At 37.3% G+C, this 23954-nt stretch overlaps 1 protein-coding gene across 1 annotated transcript in view; it reads left to right on the top strand.

Annotated features, from left to right (window-relative positions):
- The window catches only part of stk10 (serine/threonine kinase 10), a 43256-nt gene that overhangs the window by 4323 nt on the left and 14979 nt on the right, over nt 1-23954 (top strand). Inside the window, exons 2-7 of the mRNA XM_053479167.1 lie at nt 10212-10376; nt 15339-15387; nt 16162-16311; nt 17310-17382; nt 19832-20026; nt 20865-20946. Of these exons, the coding sequence (XP_053335142.1) occupies nt 10212-10376; nt 15339-15387; nt 16162-16311; nt 17310-17382; nt 19832-20026; nt 20865-20946 (714 nt within the window). The remainder of the gene's footprint in view (nt 1-10211; nt 10377-15338; nt 15388-16161; nt 16312-17309; nt 17383-19831; nt 20027-20864; nt 20947-23954) is intronic.

Consider the following 23954-nt stretch of genomic DNA (forward strand, 5'->3'; position numbering starts at 1 on the left):
TTGATTCACAACTTCTGCACTGAGTAGCATAAAAGACAACATTTCACCTTAGGAGCTTCCTGTAGCCTCTCAGCAGTACACATGCTGGCTAATATTAACTAAGTAAAAATGAAAAGGCAGCAAAGAATCATTAAATGTTTTTCCATCAGCTAAAATGGTAAGCAGTTCCACAGGAAATGAAAGCTTACGCTAAGGTTCCATAGCCTAGCATAAGCAAGCCTGTTAGCTGAGCATGACCTTTGCGTGCACTGCAGCATTTCCTCAGTGTCGAGGTTTTCATTTGTTCAGCACATCACAGTTACTCATATCATTCAAACACAAACCTATTGTGTTAATTCGTCTCTTAAATCTGGGTTTACAGTGAACTGCACTGGGCAAAGAGACGCAGATGAAATAAAGGCAGTGACTTTATCTTTTTTAGATCTTTTATAAAAAAACCCTAACTAAGTTTTGTGCATTACTTATTTGTTCAGAAAATTTGGCCGGTTCGGCACTAATATTATGGTGTAAACTTGTACAAACTTCTTGAGTTTTACAAAATTGTATTCTTTATAAATTTATTATTATTATTTTATTGGGTCTCACGTATAACATACAATTTATGTACCGAAAACTTGCTGAACTGTGACTGTACATACTGTCACACCTCTACTAAATAAATGCTGTTAAATTCAATAAACAGTGGCAATGAACAGTTGTGTGTGGATTCAGTTATGGTACATTCAGTATTGTTTTGGTGGTCTGTACTAACATTATAGTTGGTTAGACAAATTGAACTACTTGCTAGAAATTTTTAGATTTTCACTAGGACAAATTTCATAACCGAATATGCTTATTTTCCTTTTAGTGTTAAGTAGTAAAAAAAAGTCCTGTTATTAAAAATACAAAAAGTAAGCTAGAGCCTGCAGCAAGCAGACTTGGCCATATCATTATATCTCTAAATGTAAATTCATGACATGTCACAATAAATAAGTTGGTCAAGACTGTTTTAACTGATTCTGATAAAACTTTTCTCTAATAAGTACAAAATAAAAAGGTTCTAGGCCTTTATTTATTTTCATTTTGAAAAAAATTAATAAAAATAGAAAAGGATCTTTTACCGGTAATGATATGTCGGAAATATCTCAGTGACGGTATCGAAAAAGTGACTGTATCGATATTATACATAAGCTGAATTTGCATGTTAAATGTGTCTGTCATAGAAAACGCCTAAGTAAAAGTGTGACCCTGATATCTAAATTTATGATTTTATATAAATATAAATTTAACACAAGTTTGTTAAAGCAAAATAAATTAAATGATGGTCAAGTTTTAGTTGGTTCACGTAAAAGGCAGCAGTCAGAGAGGTATGCAATTAAAAATGATCGTGCTCATGACACCCATCAGTTTAGCTCAGCCCTGCAGAAAACAAACTGGCTTTGTGTTAAAAATCAGCATGGACTCCAGCTATGTTTGTACACCCAAGAGGTGTGACTTATGTCAGAGTCATGTCTCGGGTGTAAACATTTTAAACAATAAGGTATGGAGGTAACAAACACCGAGCAGCTGGATCATCTGCAAATATTTCTAACCAGTAATGCTAGTTTGTACAAGTACATGATGTAGCAAAGCCAGCTCACACACTTACATTGTCTAATCTCTTTCTTTTTTTAAGGTATGTGTTTCTCCCTTTCGTTACTTGAGGCTAAATATCTTTAAAATGCTTCAGGAGAAAAAACTCCCCTAAAATCTTTCCCCTAATAGAGCAAATTGCTGTGTTGGGGAAGTGTGTATGTATCTATATGAGTGTATATGTGTATATATGAGTGTGTGCGTGCATGAGTAGACTGTTAAAGGGACCGTACACTCAGCTGTAAAGGGTGACAGAAGAAGCCGGGTAATCGTTGCTCCACAGCTGTGTTGGTCGAAGGTGATAAGATATTACACTGCGGGTGTGAAAGTTAAAACTGTGACGCGCAACCACAAACATCTCCTCCTTTACTTTCTTTAAAAACTTTAAGTTTGATGGTATAACGAAATCTGGGCCTCAACTCCAACCATAATGTGTTTTTATGTTAATATAAATAGTGCTTGGAAAATTACAACTTCTAATGACAAGAAACTTTTAAATCTAACTGGATGATAAAATTTTTGTGGTAAATTTGAAGGATATAAGATAATGACAAAACTACAGGAATAACAGAATTATTATGATAGATTTTTGAGCCTTTGGCTTCTGTACCCAAAATATTTAGAAGCCGACATGCAAGTCTTTTCGTGACATAATCAGGTGTAAACGAATCTATGATAATTTAGCGATCTGCGTGACCTTGTTATGTACCCCTTCTGTACGATCCTGCACGGTCCTGTACTCTCATCTTTGGGTGAAGCAGCAGAGGTGTGAGTCTGTCACAAGTTTAAAGATTTTTTTGTGGGTGCCTATGCGGATAGATGCAAAATAAAAAAAAAAAGGTCCATTTGTGGTCATTTTATTTACCGTCTGGAGCCTTGAACTAAGTAATGTTTATTGTAGGGTGAACTTCATAGTGTACTTTTAGTGATGAGGAAAAACTAATTTAAGTTACATTAAGTATTTACTGTTTTATTTTAGTGGAAGGGGTTTTCATTAAACACACAAGCAGCAGCTGTCATTTTTTTTATATACATATTTTATCCAAATACTACACAGTGTAGTAACACTTGCAAAACACAAAAACACTTGCAAAAAACATCATCACAGTTTGGTGGTTTCAGAAAACGAAATCATGACTGCAGTGATGTCAGTGTTTGCACAGTAGATTTATAGGATTTGCAGCCAATCAGAAACATACAAAGACGTTTGTATGTAATTAATGAATCAAGAAGTGTACAGTAATAAGACAAACAAAAGCAACACTTCTACATGTGTCTCATGAGTATTAGAAAGTATTTTCATTAAAAGATGCGAACCCACATCGTCCTTATAAACCACCATTTAATTTGTAACTCAGAAAAAAAACACGATTGTCATTACTGTAAAAGAGTGTTGTTGTTTTTTCTAATACTTTACCACACCTATAAACTCAGTTGCCATATTACATGCTATGTTGTTTTTTTTTTTTTTTTTTTTTTGCCCAAACAGAATTGACAACCTGGTTTGTTATAGTCAGCAGAATGACGTTAGTGTGTTGTGGTTGCATACAGGAAGTTTGTCAGCTCTCAGGGGAAGTAGATAAACCCCATTTTAGTAGTCGGAGCTGAAAAAGAAGAATTGTGTCATGGTTGTTCATCTGTGACTAAAGTCTGTTGTCCAGATTTACTATTTAGATTTACTTACGAGGTTCTATATTTTGGCTCTTAATACTGAAATTTTGGTTATAAGGTTTTCTTTTAACCCCCAGCTAACCAAGACACTAAAAATGACAAGGTCTCAAACAAAATGCAGTTAAAACTGTACCATGTTAATGTCTAGTTAGGTATTTACAGGAGATGGGAGTCAACAGCGTGCGGTCTATTAGCTGGCTGTGAGTGGGTTTAGATGGAACAGTGTTTGTGATAGTATCATTACCCCAGGGATGCCTGTAGGAATGCACCCATACACCCAAGGTGTTTTCCCAACATTGAACATAAACAGAACTACAGACAGATGTCCTATTAAGCACATCATCAAACGTACCCATGACCGTGTTAAATCTCAAAACTGCTTGGAATGAAGAGCAACTCTCTGTATATTAGAGTACCTATCCACTGTGGGGCTAACCTGATGAGAGACACAGGGCTGACACTGCTAGTCCAAACCTCAGCGATGAAATTAAGGGCTGAGGCGTCCTGCAACAGGCTACAAATATGTGCTTCATAAAGTCAGACATCTTTAGTACTACAGACAGGAATCCCCAGGGATCACGCGATTCAATATCATCATGATACCCAGGTGCTGAATTTGATCACACTACCTGAAGGATTATAGGGGTCCAGCGATATTCAACAACTTCAAATGCGAACATAAATCAATAAAAATGTATTTGAAAAACCCTTTTTTACAATCAGTGTGGAGATAGATGAATTGCTTAGAATTGTTTAAGAATAGTATTTTGTTACATGCAGCTGTGCTTGATGGGAAAGCCATAAACTGTTAAATTTCTGATTATTCTAATTAATAGAAAATACATTTTATTGGGCAGGGAATCCCCTCATTTTCCTTTGTGGCATCTCAAACCCGCATCATAAATTATGAACAAAAGGTTTTACACATATATACTGTTACATGTGTGTAATAGGCATAAGAATCACCAGCCTTCTTCCGATACGATATTATCCCGATAAGTCTGTGCCAAGCGCAGCATTTAAACAATACAAACTAACTTTGTACAAATACAAGAGTTTAACTTTTAACTGAGCAGCATGTATCTATCATCTGCCATAATTATTGTTTCTAAACAAACTTATTATCACTACCACACACAAGGAAAACGTATAAACAATTTACATTTAGGATTATAAGCATGCAATTTTACTCCTCCAAAGTCTCAAAACTTTTTTTAATGCACATGATCGACTAATTAGTGCTGGTTTGGCGGCACGCTGGGGTCTACTGGTTAGCACTGTTGCCTTGCACCTCTAGGGTCCGGGTTCGATTCCTGGCTAGGGTTGAGTATCGTTTCTTTTATTATAATTTTTTTCGATACTGGTTCCCTAATCGATACTTTTAAAACGGTACCGGTGCCAAAACAAAAAAATTTATGCTTAATATTGAACAATGTATTACAAGTTTAAAGTATATATATGAATATATAAGTACTTTTGTAGTACTACTAATACTAGCTGGAAAGCCATTATTATAAACAGAATCCATGTTACATAAGTATTTTACAAATCGTTTGACCATTTGTTAGCATGAATGCAAGATTAGCATTTTGTAATTAACATTACATTAGCCTATTACTAACCTGCGGAAAGGCTGCTGTCGTCATCATAATCGACTCCTTTTTGCTACGGTTGGTATGACTGGGTGTTGGGGTTCACCCACACCGATAGTGCCAGCTGTTGTCCGCAAGCTGTCAAACACAGTGCCTCCCTCTGCTTTTAAGTTTATTTCGTGTGCTAATCCGTATTTCTCCCTTTACACGCAACTGCTGTAAAACATTCCCTGCACATCGCGGTGTCGGAATCCTTTCTTGTGAAATATAGCCACACTTTCGACCGTTTAGTTTTAGGCATTTTAACTAAAGTTGTTTAATTTAGCAAGCTAAGCTAGCGGTAGACCGCCTGCTGCCGCCAGAGCAAGTGTAACGTTAGTTGCTGCCTTCACGCGCATCTCCAATGGTCTCATTTCCTGATGATTCGTGCTTTTAATTTTTTTAACTTATCTAATAAACCTTTATTCTACAAAAATAAAATAGTAACATTACTGCAACAATGTTTTGGATTTGTATTATCAAAGCTTTCTGAAGTTCTCAAGATTTTTCTAATTAAGGAAATAATTTATTTTTCCGATCATTTCTGACGCCCCATGAATGCAATTTTTAAATATTATCTTCGATCATGTGTGTTGATAAATCTGATGCTTATTACAACTCTGTCGTTATAGCCCCAGAGAACAAATATTTCAATCGACAGATCAGGCATTTAAGTGGCACCTAAATGAGGCACCGAAATTTGCGTTCTGTTTCGGTCCAGTACATACCAGTTATATAGGTACTGGTGCCGTATTCTCACCAGTTTTCGGTACCCAACCCTATTCCCGGCTAGGCTTGATTCCTGTCTCTGTGTGCATGGACTTCACATGTTCTCCCTGTGTTTTGTGGGTTTCCTCCAGGTACTCCGGTTTACTCTTACAGTCCAAAGATATGCAGTTAGGCTAATTGGTGTTCCAAAATTGCCTGTAGTTTGTGAATGAGTGTGTGTGTGTGTGCCCTGCGATGGATTGGCACCCTGTCCATGGTGTACCCGCCGTGTGCCATAAGCCTCCTGGGATAGGCTCCAGGCCCCCTGCCACCTTGAATATAGGATAAAGCAGTATAGAAGATGAGTGAGTAAGAGTAGCGCTGGTGGTATTTTAAGACTGACTTGTTTAAATTTTACACTGATCACCCAATCACCTGTCAGGACCAATCAATCAGAAAACCAGCCGATTCTGCTCACTGACTGATCGACCGGGTCATCTCTATTATGAATGTAAATATAGTCAGTGTGGCAATAGATGAATTACCCATATTGATTTTTAACTGAATTGACCCCTCCTCCTTCCGATCTTTTGTGTGTGTTTATACATTTTCTCACTTACACTAAAGTTTAGAACTCCACTGTTCAATTGTAATCAGTTTAATTGTATTTCACTTTCACTTTGGTCACAAAACGCGTACTAGTGAGAGCAAGTTAGAGATTCGAGTTAAACTTCCTGTTACTTATTGACATTAACTTTGTGGGGAGAAAACCACTGTTCACCTACATGGTTTTTGATGAATGTTCATTTGAGCTACAAAGTTCGTGTGTGTGTGTGTGTGTGTGTGTGTGTGTGTGTGTGTGTGTGTGTGTGTGTGTTGAATGATCTAAGAGCTGATGGGCCATCAGCTTGTATTCTTGCAGTTTAATTTATTGTAATCGATCGCTTCACAATTCTGTGACAATCTGTTTATTTTAATTAGCTTTTTCCTGTTGTGAATCTCTTTAAAAAATCTTCCAACAAATACCTTTTTAACTTACTCTGCTGTATTAAACAGGGGCTTGACCTTGTTCCTCTGCTGTGTGTTGTCTATCTCTCTGAAGTTTGATCTAGGAGTACTTCCTGTTTTGTTTTTCTTTCTCTTTTTTAAACACAGGGAGAGGCTTCTGTGTTTGTACAGATGTTTTCCCTTGGATCTGCTGTTTAGTCTGATGCTCATCTACAACTTAAACCACACTAATAAAAAAAATTTAATAAAGATCTGCTAAAGGTTTTTAAGTCATGTTTGTCTCTTGTACTGTATTTGTTGCCATTCCCATATTCAAACAATTTTAAACATGTAAACAATTAATGTAATTGATTGTAGTTAAGAATTCATAATTCATGTTTGTTACATGTTTGAACAGCTTCTTGTATGTATTAATACAATAAATAACAAAAAAAGTCTTATATGCCAGCATGAATGTATGAAATTTATCAACAAAAAAACCCCTCCTTGATCAAAATTATTTTTAATCCTCTTGTTTTTTTTTATTTTTCTTTACCCTGAATCTGCTTCATTAGCGCTTTGACCCAGAGTTTAACAGTGTTTTAAAAGAGTTTCTCTTCCCGTTAAACACTGGTTAAGCAACTTTTATCTGTAATATGGAAACTTAAAATGCTCAGACAAGTGAAGGTAAAAGACCTCTCCCAGCTCAGTGCGAACGGAAATGAGCTTCACGTTGGGGGCGCGAATTTCACAAGCTTTACTTCCTCCCACTTTCTCCAGCATCAGTGACTAGCTGGAGGGTGTGGCGTTCACACACAGCATTATGATCTTCACGTGGACATGAGGTGCAAACGAGGGGTTTCTGAATTAGTTTCTTAAGTTTTATAAATTTACACGCTATGTGTGTGTGTGTGTTTTTAGAAATAGAGGAACAGTCACTCGGACTTTCATGAAGTGAACTTCTGAATTGTGACGCCGCCTTGATTTAAAGATTTTATTTTTAACAAAAAAAACTTCAACTGGGCAAAATAACAAAAAACAATATTAAATCACATAAGGATATTTGTATGATACATAACAAACTTCACAATATGTTGATCACTGTTGTCCTAAAAAAGTACTGATTAAATAGTTTAATTGTAATAATTAAATAATTCATTAAAAAAAAATCTATCTTAAGCTTAAAAAACCTGTAGTGTTATGAAAAATAATTCCAAGATGAATTTATTTATATTTTTCTCTAATTATAAAACAGTGATTATTTAAAATAAAAAAATAAGTTACTTGTATGTCAAGTAGACTTTTAAGGTTAATGTCTGTGATTTGGCACCCCGTTCTGTTTCAGACACCTGCAAGTGAGCTGACTTTTATTCAGTGATAAACATGTGCAGCTTCTTATCTTTTCTCTCTCTTTTTTAAATCGGTCCTTTTTTCCTGGTTTTGTCCTTTTGCCCCATCCAAAGATAAGATGCAAGAAAAGATGGAACTTTTATTTGTTAAAATAAACTTGAATGAGATTAAAGACGATTGAAGAGGGAGGAACTGAAGAGGTCAAGAACTGCACGTGCTATTTAGAGCACAGTTAGTTTAAAGATGTGTGTGTCATGCAGGGTATTAAAGTGAAGACTTTAATAAGGGAAACACAAGCTGCCTCAGATTATCCATCTTAGGTGTTTAGCATGTGACATTCTTGTAATTGTTGTCAAAACAGTGCCTCTCGACCCTATCGTAGTTGTTTTGTGTCCAAATAAAGCTTTAGTGGAAACTATTCTTTTTGAACCATTGCTATGGTGATATGGGATTCGCCTAAAAATTTAGCTTTTCTCTTTCAGTGTCTTAGGGTGGCGTCACCCACTCAAGGGGAAGTGCTATTCACCATCTTTTGCATACATGAGCTGACACGCACGCATGATTGCTTGTTGATTAATAGGCAATAAAGAGTCCCACCAACTTTATGTCAGGCCAGCACATTTCCCTGCGGCACTCTCCCTCTCTACCAACAGCACGATGGAACCAAGTGTGAAACTCACTGATTTCCTGATCATACCTAGGTCACGTTGAGGTCACAGCTTTACAACTTTTGCATCGTCTATGGAAAATTTTGCTTTAAACAGTCTTTTTTTTCATTTTTTTGTGCTGAAGTCCAATGGGTGTGGTGTGTCATGAGGTTGGCGTGTCTCAGAGTTCCTCTTTACTGTTTTTGTTACTGCAGCAAGAAAAGTTAATTGAAGAAAAAGACACAATGTATTTATACAGACGGATAAAAGTACAACGTGTCATTGTGTAAATCCGTGATTAAGTGACTCTAGGTTTGTTAAAGCTGTTTCAGGAGGCCCATTGTCCTAGTTTTATGTTTGAAAAGTGGAACAAACCTGAAAACCTGGAACTGAAAGTGTCAGTGTGACAAATTGATTACAGCCCTGTGAAGAACACGACAGAGTTATTACACCTCATGCTAAACGTGTAACATTAGGGATGGGAATCACCAGGGGCAGCCCAATACGATGTTAACACGATACTTCTGTGCTGAGTCGATTTTGTTTTGCGATTCTATTTTAAAAAATAAAAAAAATAAAAAAAATTTTTTTCAGATTTTGTTACAACTCTAAACAAACTCAGCAAATAATTGTGCTGCCTCCCAATGTGTGAATAGTTTAAAGTGCAACACCTGTGATTATAAAAGATCTGCAATCTTTTACCTGTTCAAATGCAAGCATATATAAATGAAAAATTATTTACAAAAACTTTCACAATTCAAATTTTGGTGTTAAAATCTTAAGTCAAGTCTTTTCACTGTTACAGGATTTATGTAAAAAAAGATTTATTTTGGAACTAGAAATATTTACATACTGTCTTTATATACTGTATTATATATATATATAATATAATTAATATATAATATATATATATTTGTAGCATTTTAGTTAATGCTCCGCCCACAGTCACTGCTCCAGCTTGATATCACAATTTAGACTCAGATGCTGGTGGTCACACAGCACATCAAACACACAGAGGTTTAAATTAGATGTGGTACTAATCACTTCACTTCTTAAAAAGAAGAAATTGGTATTGAAAATGATGAACAAATTGGTATCGGTATCATTATCTTCTGATGCTTGAGGTTATTGGTACTGGTTCTGTTTATATTATGCCTTTCTAACTTTATATGGCGCTGGACATAAAAATAAATAGGTAAACAATACAGAAACATATAAGCAGAAAAAACAAAGGGAAAGGTTTTAGGGACACTTATTATTATTTACTTTTTTTGGTATTGATTTCCACTCAGCCCTAGTTACAGACTGCACCATGGTCACGCAGGTGATCTTCGAGTCATAAAGGAAAGTTGATGAGGGCTCGTTGCCGTGTCCTTGTCATCATGACACCTGTGCAGTGACATCACCAGCATGTTCTGGCACATCCAGTAAGTTTGTGTCACAGTGTGATGAACAGAAGCTGAGATACACATCTTTATCTTCAGGGTCACACACTTCCTCTGTGATTAATTAAACATATCCTGCTGAGACATGAATAATCATTCCACATCTCTGATGTCAAATTGTGCTGATATCAAAGCTCATAATAATTTTCTTTTCTTTTCAGGCCCGGAACAAAGACACGGGTGTCCTGGCTGCTGCCAAAGTGATCGAGACAAAGAGCGAGGAGGAGCTGGAGGATTACATAGTGGAGATCGAAATCTTGGCTACGTGCAACCATCACTACATCGTCAAACTGCTCGATGCATTCTACTACGATCAGAAGCTATGGGTGAGATTAAACACGTTCTACTCCACGGTTTAACGTCCGAGTACACTGCTGCGAGTTCTCTCTTATAAAAATACTCAAACGGAGCTTTTCCATGGACTAAAACTCGTTGATATGCAAATCACCATACAACTGAATGATTGACAGTCGCATTGGTGTTTTAACTTTTCAGATAATAACTGATAACCCTGCAAGCTCCACCCCTTCCCTCCAACTTACACTATACACCTTTTCCACACCTTTTCTACAAAGTTTCCACTTTGTATTTTTTCCCCTGATACCCATAACAAATCTCTGATACTGTAGACTCGTTCCATAAATGTTATGTAAACACCTTGTAGGTGAGCTGTTTCTATAAAAGCGCATATTTATGTTTTTAAATCCTTTCCAATGAGTACAACATTCAAATGAGTGTTACATCACATAATCAGGTTTAACCTGTGATGTTATGCTAGAAAACACTATAGGCTGGAATTCTAACAGAAATCTCTAATACTGAAATATGTGTTTTTTATTTTTATTTTACTGGGGTGTGTGTAGTGATTTATGGCTCATATATAAACAGATGTGTGTTTATAGCTGTAGTATCTCTGGTGGTTCTGCTTATAGTGTGTGAAATGCAGAGATGGAACTCTTGTTTCATTCTTGAACACTCTCACTGCATTTTTTATTTTATGTATTTAAATCAAATTATGGAAAATTATACATTTGTAAATACGAATGGCGTTCAAGTAAAAACTTTTGATGGCCTTATTCTGGCATTTCACTAGTGCTGGGTACCATTAAGGTAGAAAGTTTTCTCAGTCTGACACTGCCTGTCTGATTCACATCTGAAACACTGGCCTCCCAGGAATTCCTTCAACAGGCCAGACATGTGGAAATTGTCTTGGAGCAAGGCCAGGATTGTAGGGATTTGACGATAACTCCCAGCCAAGTTTCTGTAATGTGCAAGTGGTGTTGGTGAAGGAGTGTTTGTGTAGAGTTCACACAGACAGATGTCTCTTCGAAAAAGGCGCATCACTCGCTGTTTAAAAGAGCAAGCAACAAACCACCTCGACCGGGATTATCATTCACAGGTGTATGGCTCTCTTTAAAAAGCTTGCCCCGTGTACATGTTTTACTGCCACTAAAAGTCTCATCACCGTACTGTGATTGAGAGGGTTTTCTGTAAATGTCAATCACTTTTACGCTTTCATTCACATGAGCCTTCAGCACAAGTCCCGGTTTGACTTGAACATTTTATATATTACAGACATGCATTTATTATTTTAATGAATACCTTATATATTAAATATAATATTTTTATTTCTAAACCCTGTTCGCCTCAAGAGTTTAGGCTCTTCTGTAATGTTTGACATTTTGACGGTGATAAACACAGCATGTCTCGGGAAAGCGTGGCTGGAATTCTCGAGGAAATGAAAAGAGGTAAATTTCTCTCTAATCAGGTCTGTCTTCACTTTGTTCACACAGACAGAAAAGAGAGAGGCTCTTTTCTGTCTATGTGAACAAAGTGAATACAGACCTGATTAGTTCAGCTCATCACCGACTCAGTAAAACTGTATTTACTCTTTTACACTTCAAACAGGAGTGTGAGGATGATGATGGTGGTAATGAGATAGGATGATCTAAAATGAATAGGGTTAATGTTAGCAATGTTGCTGCTATAGTGTAGATAATCCTTTAATTTTTAAAAAGAAACACATTTAAAGTTTATTAGTATTAGAGAGATTATTATTTTTTAAGTTTCATCTAAATATAAGATAAGATGGCTTATAAACCAGTCTAGTTTGTCTTATTACTTCTTTATGTATGCTGGTTTCATTTTATTATACTGGTAGTTAAGTATTTTATTTTAAAAAATGTTCTCGCACTCTAGCTTTGTTTATCACGCACACCGGAAATTAATTAATTTCTTCCAGGTTTCAACTGCGAGTTAATTAGGAAAAAAATATTTAAATGATTATTTTTATTCACGCTATTTATACCAGAAATGTTTAATTTTTAGTTACTAAGTGTTTTATCATTTATTTATTTATTTATTTATTTATTTATTTTAATTAAGGAATAAATACTAGATATTAGACACACACACACAAACACACAGACACACACTAAGCTGCTGGAACAGTCCCTGGGCTTCCACATAAAAAGCATGCGTGTCTGGGTGTGGATGTGGCACTCAGCCAAAGGAGAATGAACGCACACACACGCCCACACACACACACGTACCAACAATCAGCTGAGTGGTTGTATAAAAATCCACATATTTTTTAGATAACCCTAATGACTGTGTTTGGTTCTGTTTGTATAGACGCTACTTCAGCTGCATTTCTGTGCATTTCTGTGCATTTATGTTCCTCCTGCACCTCTTCTGGAAAATATTTAGAACCCACAAACATCCTCAGGGTGCTAAAATGTATTATATCTTTAAATAATTATAAAGTTATTGAAAATAATTACATTTTTAATCTGTTGAGTTGCTCTGGCGATGCGCGATCAAGGAGTCCTGACAGCGGGTTCGAGGGCACATAGTTTTGTCTGTGCATTCTGAGTGGGAGGGGCATAATGTCTCTCCTGTCAATCATAGCCACAAGAGGGTGGACAGCACTTATTACGCATATAGCAAACCAGTGATAAAGATCGACAGTATGACTTTTTTTTCTGTCAGAAGTTTGTAGTGTTGAAATCAGTAAATCTCTCTCTCTCTCTCTCTCTCTCTCTCTCTCTCTCTCTCTCTCTAATGCGGGTGGAACCGGTCGGATTGTCTTGTCTTTTGTTTCCTGTTCAACCAGCTTTTTGTTTTACTTGAAGAAATGTAATATTTCTGTGTGTGTGTGTCCTCTAACCGGTCATGCTGCCTTCCTCAGTGTGATCTCAGCATGGTGGCATTCCCGTCATCCAGAATATTAGACGAATCTGGACAAGAAAACACAGTGAAGCGTCTGATCAAATCTCTAGGAAGGAGGGGAAAATAAAAAAATAAAATAATTATTATTAAATAGCTCATTTCCTACATGTGTGGTTTATAGGGAAAAATTTGGTTAATGGAAATGATTTCTATTATTAGATATTTACTTTCATAAGAAATTAAATAGTTATTGTTTACTTGTTAAATAAATGGGAGGTTTTAATAAGGATGGAAATGAAAAGGGATTTTAAAATTTTAGGAGCAAAAAAAAAAATACTCAGGCACACCAGTAAACAAAAAAATACAAAAACTTACTAAGTGCTAATTTACAGTCAAGTCCATAAAATTTTGGAGCAGTCTTTCTGCCATTGAGCTTCTGTACATCACGGCACTGAATTTAAAATGTTCCAAGTTGAGAACTTTATTTTAAGGAGTTTGACAAAATTGTGGCTTTAATCATTCAGGAATTACAGACATTTTTATATACAGGCGCACACACACACACACACACACACACACACACACACACACACACACACACACACACACATTTAATGAAACAAATGGCTGAAAAGCAGGTGCATGGTCAGGTGTGGCCTGTTTTCTCGTTACCCCTTAGCTAATTATCCCTGGAGGCGAGGGCTTAAAAAGAAGAAATAAACTGTCAAGCAAAAGGCTGTGAAGAAATCGGAAGAGAACTGCAGTGGTTAAGTGCAGAATGGTTGTGTGCGCGCGTGTAAATGTCTGTAATTTCTGAATGGTTAAAGCCACACTTTATCAAACTCCTTGTATTAAAGCTGAAAGTCTTATAATTTTGCTCACATCGTAAATGTTTCATTTCAAAATCAGTGTGGACAAGTACAGAGGACTTGACCGTACATTATATTCATTAAAATGAAATGAAATGGAAAACTAAAACCCAATCCAAATAAAACAGTTTGTAATAAATGAATAGAAAATCTTAATTTCTTCTCTTAAGAGATTTTTTTCTACACTTTTTAAACTTAAATTGGCATGAAATAAGATGTTACACGTAAGAAATGAACAGCTGCCAGGCTAGAGGTGAGCGTCACCCGTTACTCTGTAGAAACCCGCAGAGATGTGTTGTACAGAGATGCATCTGAAACCAGACAGTTTTTTTCCGTAGTGCGTTTGGTGTGAAAGACGTCACCCTGCAGTGGCCTTTATCTGAATGCACTGATGGAGGAGGAGAAGAATGAGAGTTTGTTCTCTTCCTCAGAGTCACTGGTTTAAATGGCCTTATTCATACGGACGTTAAAAATTCCACCTCTGCCGTGAGCAGTCCAAAATATTCACTTGGGAATTCTGCGATAATCTCCTGACGTCGCAGCACATTTCACTGTTATGAAGATACAGTGAAACATTTAAAGGGAACAGATTTGCTACATGGCATGCACTGACTGCGCACTCACTGTGCTTTGATTTTGTTATCTAGCTAGTGGTTACCATGGAAACAACCCACGCATTAGGTCTTTAAAATGTGTTTTAATGATTTTTGAGTCTCTGGAAATATACTTTGGAATTACACTGGAAAATTATCTTATTGTAAATTGTTTTGTGTGTGTGTGAGTGAGAGAGAGAGATGTTTGTGTCAGCAGAGTCATGACCCGTGGGTTAGAAAGATGTGAGAACTCTGGATTGTGATTGGTCAGAAGATGTTGATTAAGTTCCTAGGACAGCAGTGCCGCTCCACATCACAGCTTTATATAACGTGATTATATAATGTTTGAATACTTTATCGTTTCTATAGTAATAGCTCAGTTGCAAGACGTGTAGAGCAGACGCTTCGCTAATAAACATTTTTACAAAGTAAGGTTTGTAAGGCCAGGTTTTAACAATTGTCTGTCGTTAGTACAAATGCAAGTTTTTCTTTTTTCTTTTTATAAAACATTAAACGTGACTATAAATTTATAAAAAGCCTAATATCAGTATTTGAACACGTTGTAATATAAGAGGAATAAAACACATTCTGTTTCGTCTGGTTTGAAGATCCCTCTCTCTCTCTCTCTCTCTCTCTCTTTCTCTCTCGTGTACAGATCATGATCGAGTTTTGTCCTGGAGGAGCTGTAGATGCCATCATGTTGGGTAAGAATCCCAATCTTATTTATTTGTTTGTTGTTTGTTTGTTTGTATGTTTATGTATTATTATATAAGTGAGAAGTTAAATTGCATATACGTGACGTGTGCGTGATGAGCTGCTACATAAACCCATCAGTCTTCATCACTTCTTTCATGTTTGTGGCCATCGACAGTTAAAAGTTCGTCTACCTGTAGATGGAGCTCGAACCTTCAGCCTGTAGCTGGTGCGCGTTTATAAACACGGCATGCTTTTACGCTCTGCTAAACACTTTAACTAACTGTAGTCTTATATAAATAAAATGGCTGCCAGAACGGTCCAGTTGTTATGAATACAGCTTTCACGTCACTCCGTCCTGTAAACTCCGGGGCGCCTGGAAACATGAATAGCAGCTTTTCAGCAAGTTTTCTGGCTCGAGTCTCATGTACAGGAATATTCACTTTCCTCATACAGGCTTTCATTCATAATCAGCAACGTTTGCGTGTGTACACGAGGCGTCTCCTCATCGTTCAGGACCTCGGGGGAGAGTTCTCCATGATTTTATTTCCTCTTCTTAATTTTAGCTTTTTATACACTATTTTTTTTGCTTAGTGTCTCCATTAAGTCCACACAGTTACATGCATCATCAGGCCAAACCCATGTGAAGGAACACTTTTTTTCTACACATTTTTCTGGTTTCTGTTAACTTTTTATTCACTTGCTAAAGTCTCCTTAAGTGGAATCCTTGTGATTTTTATGGTAACTAGCATTATTCTGTCCTCTATGTATTTTGTTGTCTCCAGATTTGGACCGTGGTTTGACAGAGAAACAGATTCAGGTGATCTGTAAACAGATGCTGGAGGCTTTGGTTTACCTGCACAGTATGAAAATCATCCACCGAGACCTGAAGGCGGGAAATATCCTGCTCATGCTGGATGGAGACATCAAACTCGGTATGTATGGTACTGCTGTTAGTGTCAATAATAACAAAGATGATGATGAGAATAACAACAATAATAATAATAATAATAAAGCTGAGAGAGTATTTAGTGGTAACTAAACCATTGAACAGACTTTATACCTTTTTGCATCACACTGTTACACCCCAGTAATGTTGTATTCTGTGTCCTGATTGGTCAGAAGGTGTTCATTAATTCTCTGCAACGGCAGTCTTGAAATTTTGTACAGTATGTATGTAATGTCCAGGGAAAGAGACGTCAGTCAGTGCTGTATACAGTAATAGTTGGAAGTAAAGCTGGAACGTTTTCAGACATCTTCAGGACAAAAAAAAGTTTACGCTTCTTTGTGCTTTGTTGATTGTAAATCGCTGTGGTGTGAGAGGAATAAAACTCATGTGGAAGTGTTGTTAGAGGAAAATAATCAACACAATGTTTTGCCTCGCCTCTCAAGCGTAACTAATATTGTACAGAACTGATATAATTTCCATCCGTTCTCACTTCAGGGTCGAAATTCAGGCAAAACTGCGTTCCTCGGTAGGGTTTGAAACGCAGCTGAAGCGATACGCTTACAACCCGCTGCGCTCATTAATGGATTTTTAAAATGTCAGGCCAAAAGGAGTAGAACAAAACATACTTCTGTGTCTGCCCTCACAAACCCGAACAGTGCAGCGAGCTTAAAGCCACACACTCCTGTTACAAACATCATCACGAGATGATGACACAACAATTTATACATAACACGGGTATCTCCAGGGTTCCACAATTCCACTTTTATAAAGATATACAGTTTCATCTACAAGCTGTTGTTTGTTTAAAGCTTTATTTATGCTACTGTACATGGTGCTTATACACAAATATTATAATTAATCTAAGGTGTTAATAATGATTAAATATCTGTAAAATTATAATCCTGTTGTTAATATTAATGTAAAGTCATGTATTTTAAAGTCTCTCTACAGTCAGTCTCATGCTTTTGTTTCCCCCCCCCCCAGCTGATTTTGGTGTCTCAGCAAAAAACACCAAAACCCTGCAAAGGCGAGGCACCTTCATTGGGACTCCGTACTGGTGAGCAGCACATTAAAGTGTTTTACACCGTACCTGAGTTTATGACACGTCTCACTGTGACTTCGAGCTCAGGGTTTGATTTTAAACTCCTGCTGCCCGTTGACCTTCCTGTCATGTCATGTTGTCTGATAATGTTTGACCTGTGCGTTCACTCTCGCGGCACATGAGCAGTCCTCTCCTATTCAACCCAAAAAAAAAGGCATACTTGTACTTTCTGATGTAATATCTAACATTCTGTGGAACATAGATTTAATTCAGACTAAATATACATCCTAAATCCACTGAGTAACCTATGACCTTAAAATGTAAATACACATCTGTTCCTGGAAGAACCTTGATGTTTAATAAACCTAAAACATCAAAAAACAACAAGAGGCCAGAGGAATAATCTCAACCCAGACTGTATCTTTTAAAGGTTTCAGTTCTTCGTATCAAGGTTTTTAAGGTTTACATTATTGAGGTTGGTAGAAAAATTTATCCTAAATTTTGAACACTCCTCAGAATGTCATTAAAGCCGTTATTTATTCATTTATTTAGTTTGTAGAACAAAAGTCAGTAACCAGGTAAAGAGGGGATCATTCATGGAAACCACCAAGGATAAATCTGTGTGACGCTCCCACCACCGCGCTTCACATGCATCATATATCAGTACATGTAATAAGAACACGTCATAATCGGCCACACAGAAAAAAAAAAACTCTGAAGTTTAGCTAAATAATCTCATAAACTCCGTGCCTGCGTGTGCGCGTGCGCCTTATTGTTGGCTTTTGAGCGCTGCAAGTGCATTTTATCTCTCACACTATTGAACTCTTCCATTTTTTTTTCATCTCACAGCAACACACACACATGCGCACTTCTTCTTGCGCTCTGCATGCATGTTCTCCCTTGCTCTTTCTCTCTCTTTCTCGCACGAACACACACATACACACACTTGTCTTGTACTTTTTTCCAGAACACAAAATTAGCTAGCCATATTCTCCTCGTGTGTGTGTGTGTGTGTGTGTGTGTGTGTGTGTGTGTGTGTGTGTGTGTGTGTGTGTGTGTGTGTGTCCTTTCCCCACTTACCTCACTCTGGCCCTTCACACTTCACTTCACTTGACCCTGTTGCTTGACCACGCCCCTTCACCACAGACTTAATTTCAGTTTTCTTTACATTTTAACTAAACTCCCATAATTCCCAGCTGCTTTAAGCTTTAATTAATAGTTGCATTTTATTGCCCCTGCTTTGCTTTGATGCCTTGATTTTAGAATTAGTTTAATCAGGAAAATTTATTAACATATATCAGCTTTATTATCTTAACTGTTACTTCCCGTATGCACAAAACAAACTCTAGAAGCTGATCGCTAAATAAACGCTACTGAGTAGATACGGCATTTGTAATGTAATAGATTAATCGATTATTATCAAAATAGCCATTAGTTGCTTTCCTAAACTGAATACAAAATGTGTTTATTTGTTTATTTTCATATCTTTCCACACAGTATAAATGTCTACGTAGGTTTGAACTATAAAACAATATTCAACATAATATTGAATATTTTTTTCATTATATTTTAGTGTAATGTTATTAGAACCTTTTAGTTTACATTTACACAGCTTGTGCTGTTCTCTCTCTCTCTCTCTCTCTCTCTCTCTCTCTCTAACCGTACACCAGTTATATCTCTGTATTGTAAACACGTAAAAGAGATAAAAAAAAAACACGTGTCCCCGGGGTGTAACGGGTCACTCAGTGTGAACGCTGGTTCAGGGTGATCACTGATTGACAGACCTTGGGCAATCTGATCTCTGATTTCTGAAAGCTTTGTACGTTTGAGAGAGAGAGAACTATAAATTATCCTTAGATGAGTGTAGAGAGAGCAGGTTATCGGTTTAATGTTATCATAATAGAAGTGTAAAAAAAAGTTGTAGCGTAAGCAGTAGAGCATGGCAGCAGTGACAAGTCCTGAACATTCACACTTCAGTCTAATCAGCATATCTGTCTCTAAATAATTAGAGTGTGGGTGAAGTAATCTTCTGGAGGTGAGCGATATGGAGGAAATATTGGACATGATGACGATACACAGTGTGTAGCACCACTATAAAGTACATTTACATCAGTCAGAAACTAACCTTTGAAAATAAATAAATAAAATCTTATATGCTAATTATTTAAACTTGTGAATGTTTAAAAGAAAATGTGGTACAGGTTTAAACAATTAAAAATTAATTATTTTTAATACAATATTTGTGATACAATTGTTTAATCTGAACTGTTCATAATTCTTGGGTCTTTTTCTCTTCTTAAACTTTTTCTTCCTCTTCTTCTTTGTCATCCTCCCTTTATCCTCGACATTATTCTTGCTTTTCTTTTTTGCTTCCTTACTTTATTTTTTATTTACTTTTTTAATTAAAATATTAGATGCAGAAATATGTACAGATTTAAAGTCTATTGTGTGTCTGTGTGTTTAGGATGGCTCCCGAGGTGGTGATGTGCGAGACCACTAAGGACGCTCCATACGATTATAAAGCAGACATCTGGTCTTTGGGAATAACGCTGATCGAGCTGGCTCAGATCGAACCTCCGCACCACGAACTCAACCCCATGAGGGTCCTGCTGAAGATCGCCAAGTCCGATCCACCCACCCTGGATCAGCCGTCCAAATGGTGAGACGTGCAGGAACACTTGGGTCGCTGCTCGGACACTGTGTGCGGATGTTTCTTAATTATTAATTTTTTTATTTTTAATCCTTGAGCCCTGCCGCTATTCCACCCGTCTACATGCTCACACACACACACACACACACACACACACACACACACACACACACACACACACACACACCTGAGCCTCAGTAACCTGTTGTGATTTGTTGTATAGTTAGCATTAGCAATGCATGACATGACATGGATTTCAGAGTAAGAGATAATCCAGGAGTAATTACATCACACACCTCTACATGGAAAACTAATCCCGCAGGAACACGGGTCCAGTCACGATCACCGATACTGCTATTATCCGTTTGTATTTCTTTCCTTCACGTTTAGGGTGTAAGTGGAAATTCTGAGTATATCTACACCCTCTCACACCCACCCACACACACACGCGCGCACACACATGCACATAATGCTTCAGTGGATGTACTAGAGTTAAAAGTTTAAATTTGATGCTAACAAGAAACGGAAGGAAAAGTATTTTATGTGAGGAAGCGGAAATCATAACTCAAACATCTGCACTCTCTCTCTCTCTCTCTATCTCTCTCTCTCGGAATCTGTTTATTAGGGCAAATGATCTTACTCTACTCTGTCTAATGTTGTGTTTGTGTGTTAGTGTGACCATGTGGATGGATATTAGTGTGTGTGTTTAAATTAGTTTTGTGTTTTGCATGTGCTTTCCCATAAAGTTTAAATAATTCAGTCTATTAACAAAATAATAATGAAAACAAGCTGTGCTTTAAAGGACTAAAATTTTAACATTGCTAATGTGTGCCTGTGTGTTTTGAAGGTCGGCTAATTTTAAGGATTTCCTGAAAAGAGCGCTGGATAAAAATCCTGAGTCACGGCCATCGGCGTCTCAGCTTCTCGAGGTGAGTGAGAGTGTCGCTCTCTTTATACACACACACATACACACACACATACACACACACGCACACAGTAAGGGGTGTAGATGAAGGAGATGCGATGGGAATGTGTATACGCCAATTTAAGTGGGCGTCATCACTTCCTGTTTTGATTTGGAAGGAATGTGGATAATTTGCATAATTTCTCTCAGAGGAGGAGAATAAGAATAAGAGGGGAAACACTTGAGCTGGATTCTCAGCATCAGCTACATCAGATACATTTCTCAGTAGTTTCATTACTGCGTTGGTTACTTTTCTATAACATTCACAGCAGTTTGTATCCAGAACGACTTAGATTTTATATCATTATTCTTCTGAGAAGTTGAGGGCCTCGCTCCAGGGCCCTGTAGTGGTAACTTGGTGTTGATGGGGTCTAAACCCTGGACCTTTCGATCAGAAGAACCTTCTGATGAGTTTTCTTCCCCTCACACCACCGCAGCTTAACCAACAGGTTTTCTGTTTAGCAAGAACGTCATACTCTTTAATCCTTTTAGCGTTTTGTTCCTCAAACTATCTTTTAAGTTAATAACTTTAAAAAAAAAAAAAAAAAGGAACATAGAAGGAAGTATAAACTCCTCTGTCCTGGAGATTTACACTTGGTCTTACAGACTGTTCCGCTGCACTGACACTGGAGACTCCTTTCAATGATGTTGCATAACAACAATAACAATAATAATAATAATAAACAAGTAAAACCTGTATGGGAGTACAGTACAATAACAGATAAGCACTGGTTCCAGTAAAACGTCAGCTTCAGAGAAGAGTGTATGTAGCTGCTGAATGTCATGGGAAAGTGTGTGTAATGGTAGAGTGTTAACAGGATAGTGTGATGATGGGACACCGCGGTCAGTGACAGGCTAACAGATGGTAAACGTGTTTGTGTGTGTGTAAAAGTGAAGGCTCTGTGTCAGTCCTTTGTTGTTATTGTCACCGTGTTCCAGATGTTACACACACAAGCTTGGATAGAAGTCAGGAACAGACAACATGGAATTAGATTAGTTTGCTTGTTTGTTTTTTCTTTCACTCATTAATTTGTATCTCCTTTAATTCTTTCTTTCTTTCTATTCTTCATTTCTCTCACTTTTCAATTTTCATTTCTTTCACATTTTGTCTCTTTCCTTTTGTTTTCAGTTGATTAATAGTTTTTTTGTGTTTCTCTGACACTTTATTGTGTCAGAGAAACACAAAAAAACACTTTATTATTTTTATATTTCTCGTTATTTTATGCTAAGTATTTGTTCTCTCTTTCTCTCTCTCTCGCTCTCTCACCAAAGATTCAAAGGTGCTTTATTGGCAGGACAAATATGGACATTGGTAATGTCAAAGTTTAGAAATAAGTCAAAAGAAAATAAAAGGAATAAATAATTAAAGAAAAGTAGTAATTAAAGAATGAGTACACAATTATCTCTGCAGATAATGAAGCTGAGATGAAGTCAAGCTCATGAAAACTATTGAAAAAAGAAAGCAATGATCTCTCTCTCTCTTTTTCTCTGTGTCTGTGTCTCACTCACTCAATTTTTTTCCCTTCCTCCTTATTTTTCTGCAATGTGAAATCAGACCAAAATGATCCAAAATCACTTTCAGTCAGACTTAAGCTCTGGTCCACTAGAGGAGTGTGTAAGTACGAGTGTGCGCGTGCGGGGGTACGAGTGTGCGCGCGCGGGGGTACGAGTGTGCGCGCGCGGGGGTACGAGTGTGCGCGCGCGGGGGTACGAGTGTGCGCGCGCGGGGGTACGAGTACAGTATAAGTACAGTGTGTGTACCTGTACATGATTAGGCCATGGCCATAATCCTCACTGACTCGTTCTCTCGAAGCCTAATGGATAGTTGAGAGATCGAGCTTCATACACCAGGCGAGAAATGAATAAGTTTTGATTTGGATCTAGGTCACAGAGCTGCAGCTAAGAGTGAGCGTTTCCTCTCTCTCTCTCTGTGTGTGTGTGTGTGTGTGTGTGTGTGTGTGTGTGTGTGTGTGTGTGTGTGTGTGTGTGTGTGTGTGAGACAACAGGAAGTGATCTTGTGGTTTCCTCTCGTCTGTCTGTTTCAAATATTTTCTGTTGTAATTACTTTGGCCTTAGAAGCAAAAAAGTTTAGCCCTATTTTAAACACTTAATTTCTTTTAAAATTCTTTAAAAAAAATCATACCTCCATTTCGTCATGAAAAAAAAATTATAAAAACATCTTTATTAATTAAATTGACATTTTCCATAACACCTATGAGGATAAACTCATCTTTTGATTTGCTATATATATTTTTTTCCATGCGAGTATAAGTGAAGTGCGTAGAAAGTGATTGGAAGTTGCTGGAGGGTTCAGTGAGGGTTCCGTGAGGGTTCCTTTGGTTCCTGCAGGTCTAATCATGTTCCTCTTTCACATGAGTTTTACCTTCACCACCTGGACTCATTCAATTAGGGCGCATGCAGAGGGGATGAATAATGGATGAACATTAGTTTTCCCCTCTCCGCTACACTTCTCCTTTCACAGCTCTGTGCGTGTGTGCGTGTGTAACTCTGCCCCTCCTACCTGTGTACCAACCGAGCCTTGTTTTTCATCACACCCTGAATTAACTTTGCTGACCCAAGCCGATTTCGCTCTGTGTGTGTTGTGGACAATTAAGAGAACTCCCTTTATAAAGGGACTCGAGACGTTCTCAGAGACTCCGCCCACAAGCTGTCACCAGTTACTCTTGCTGATGTCGTGTTAACACCTCATGTAAATGCATATTCCAGTTGTATATTCTAGGGCCGGGTGATGTATTTTAATAAGAGAGATCAGTTGAGGCCACACTGTTTATATAGATATCTTCTGAAGTTAATTTATATCACCCATCTCTACGTGCTATCACACAAGGGTTACGAAGAGCGATGCGTTTCAGTCAAAAGGCTTTGATGGAAATGAGTGTGTGAAATGTTTTTCAGCTCATCGTTGTCAGCGACACAGTACAGAAAGTGTTACGTTAGTGTTCTTTAATGTTT

Source organism: Clarias gariepinus, chromosome 19 (assembly GCF_024256425.1).
Source record: "Clarias gariepinus isolate MV-2021 ecotype Netherlands chromosome 19, CGAR_prim_01v2, whole genome shotgun sequence".
Classification (NCBI taxonomy): Eukaryota; Metazoa; Chordata; class Actinopteri; order Siluriformes; family Clariidae; genus Clarias; species Clarias gariepinus.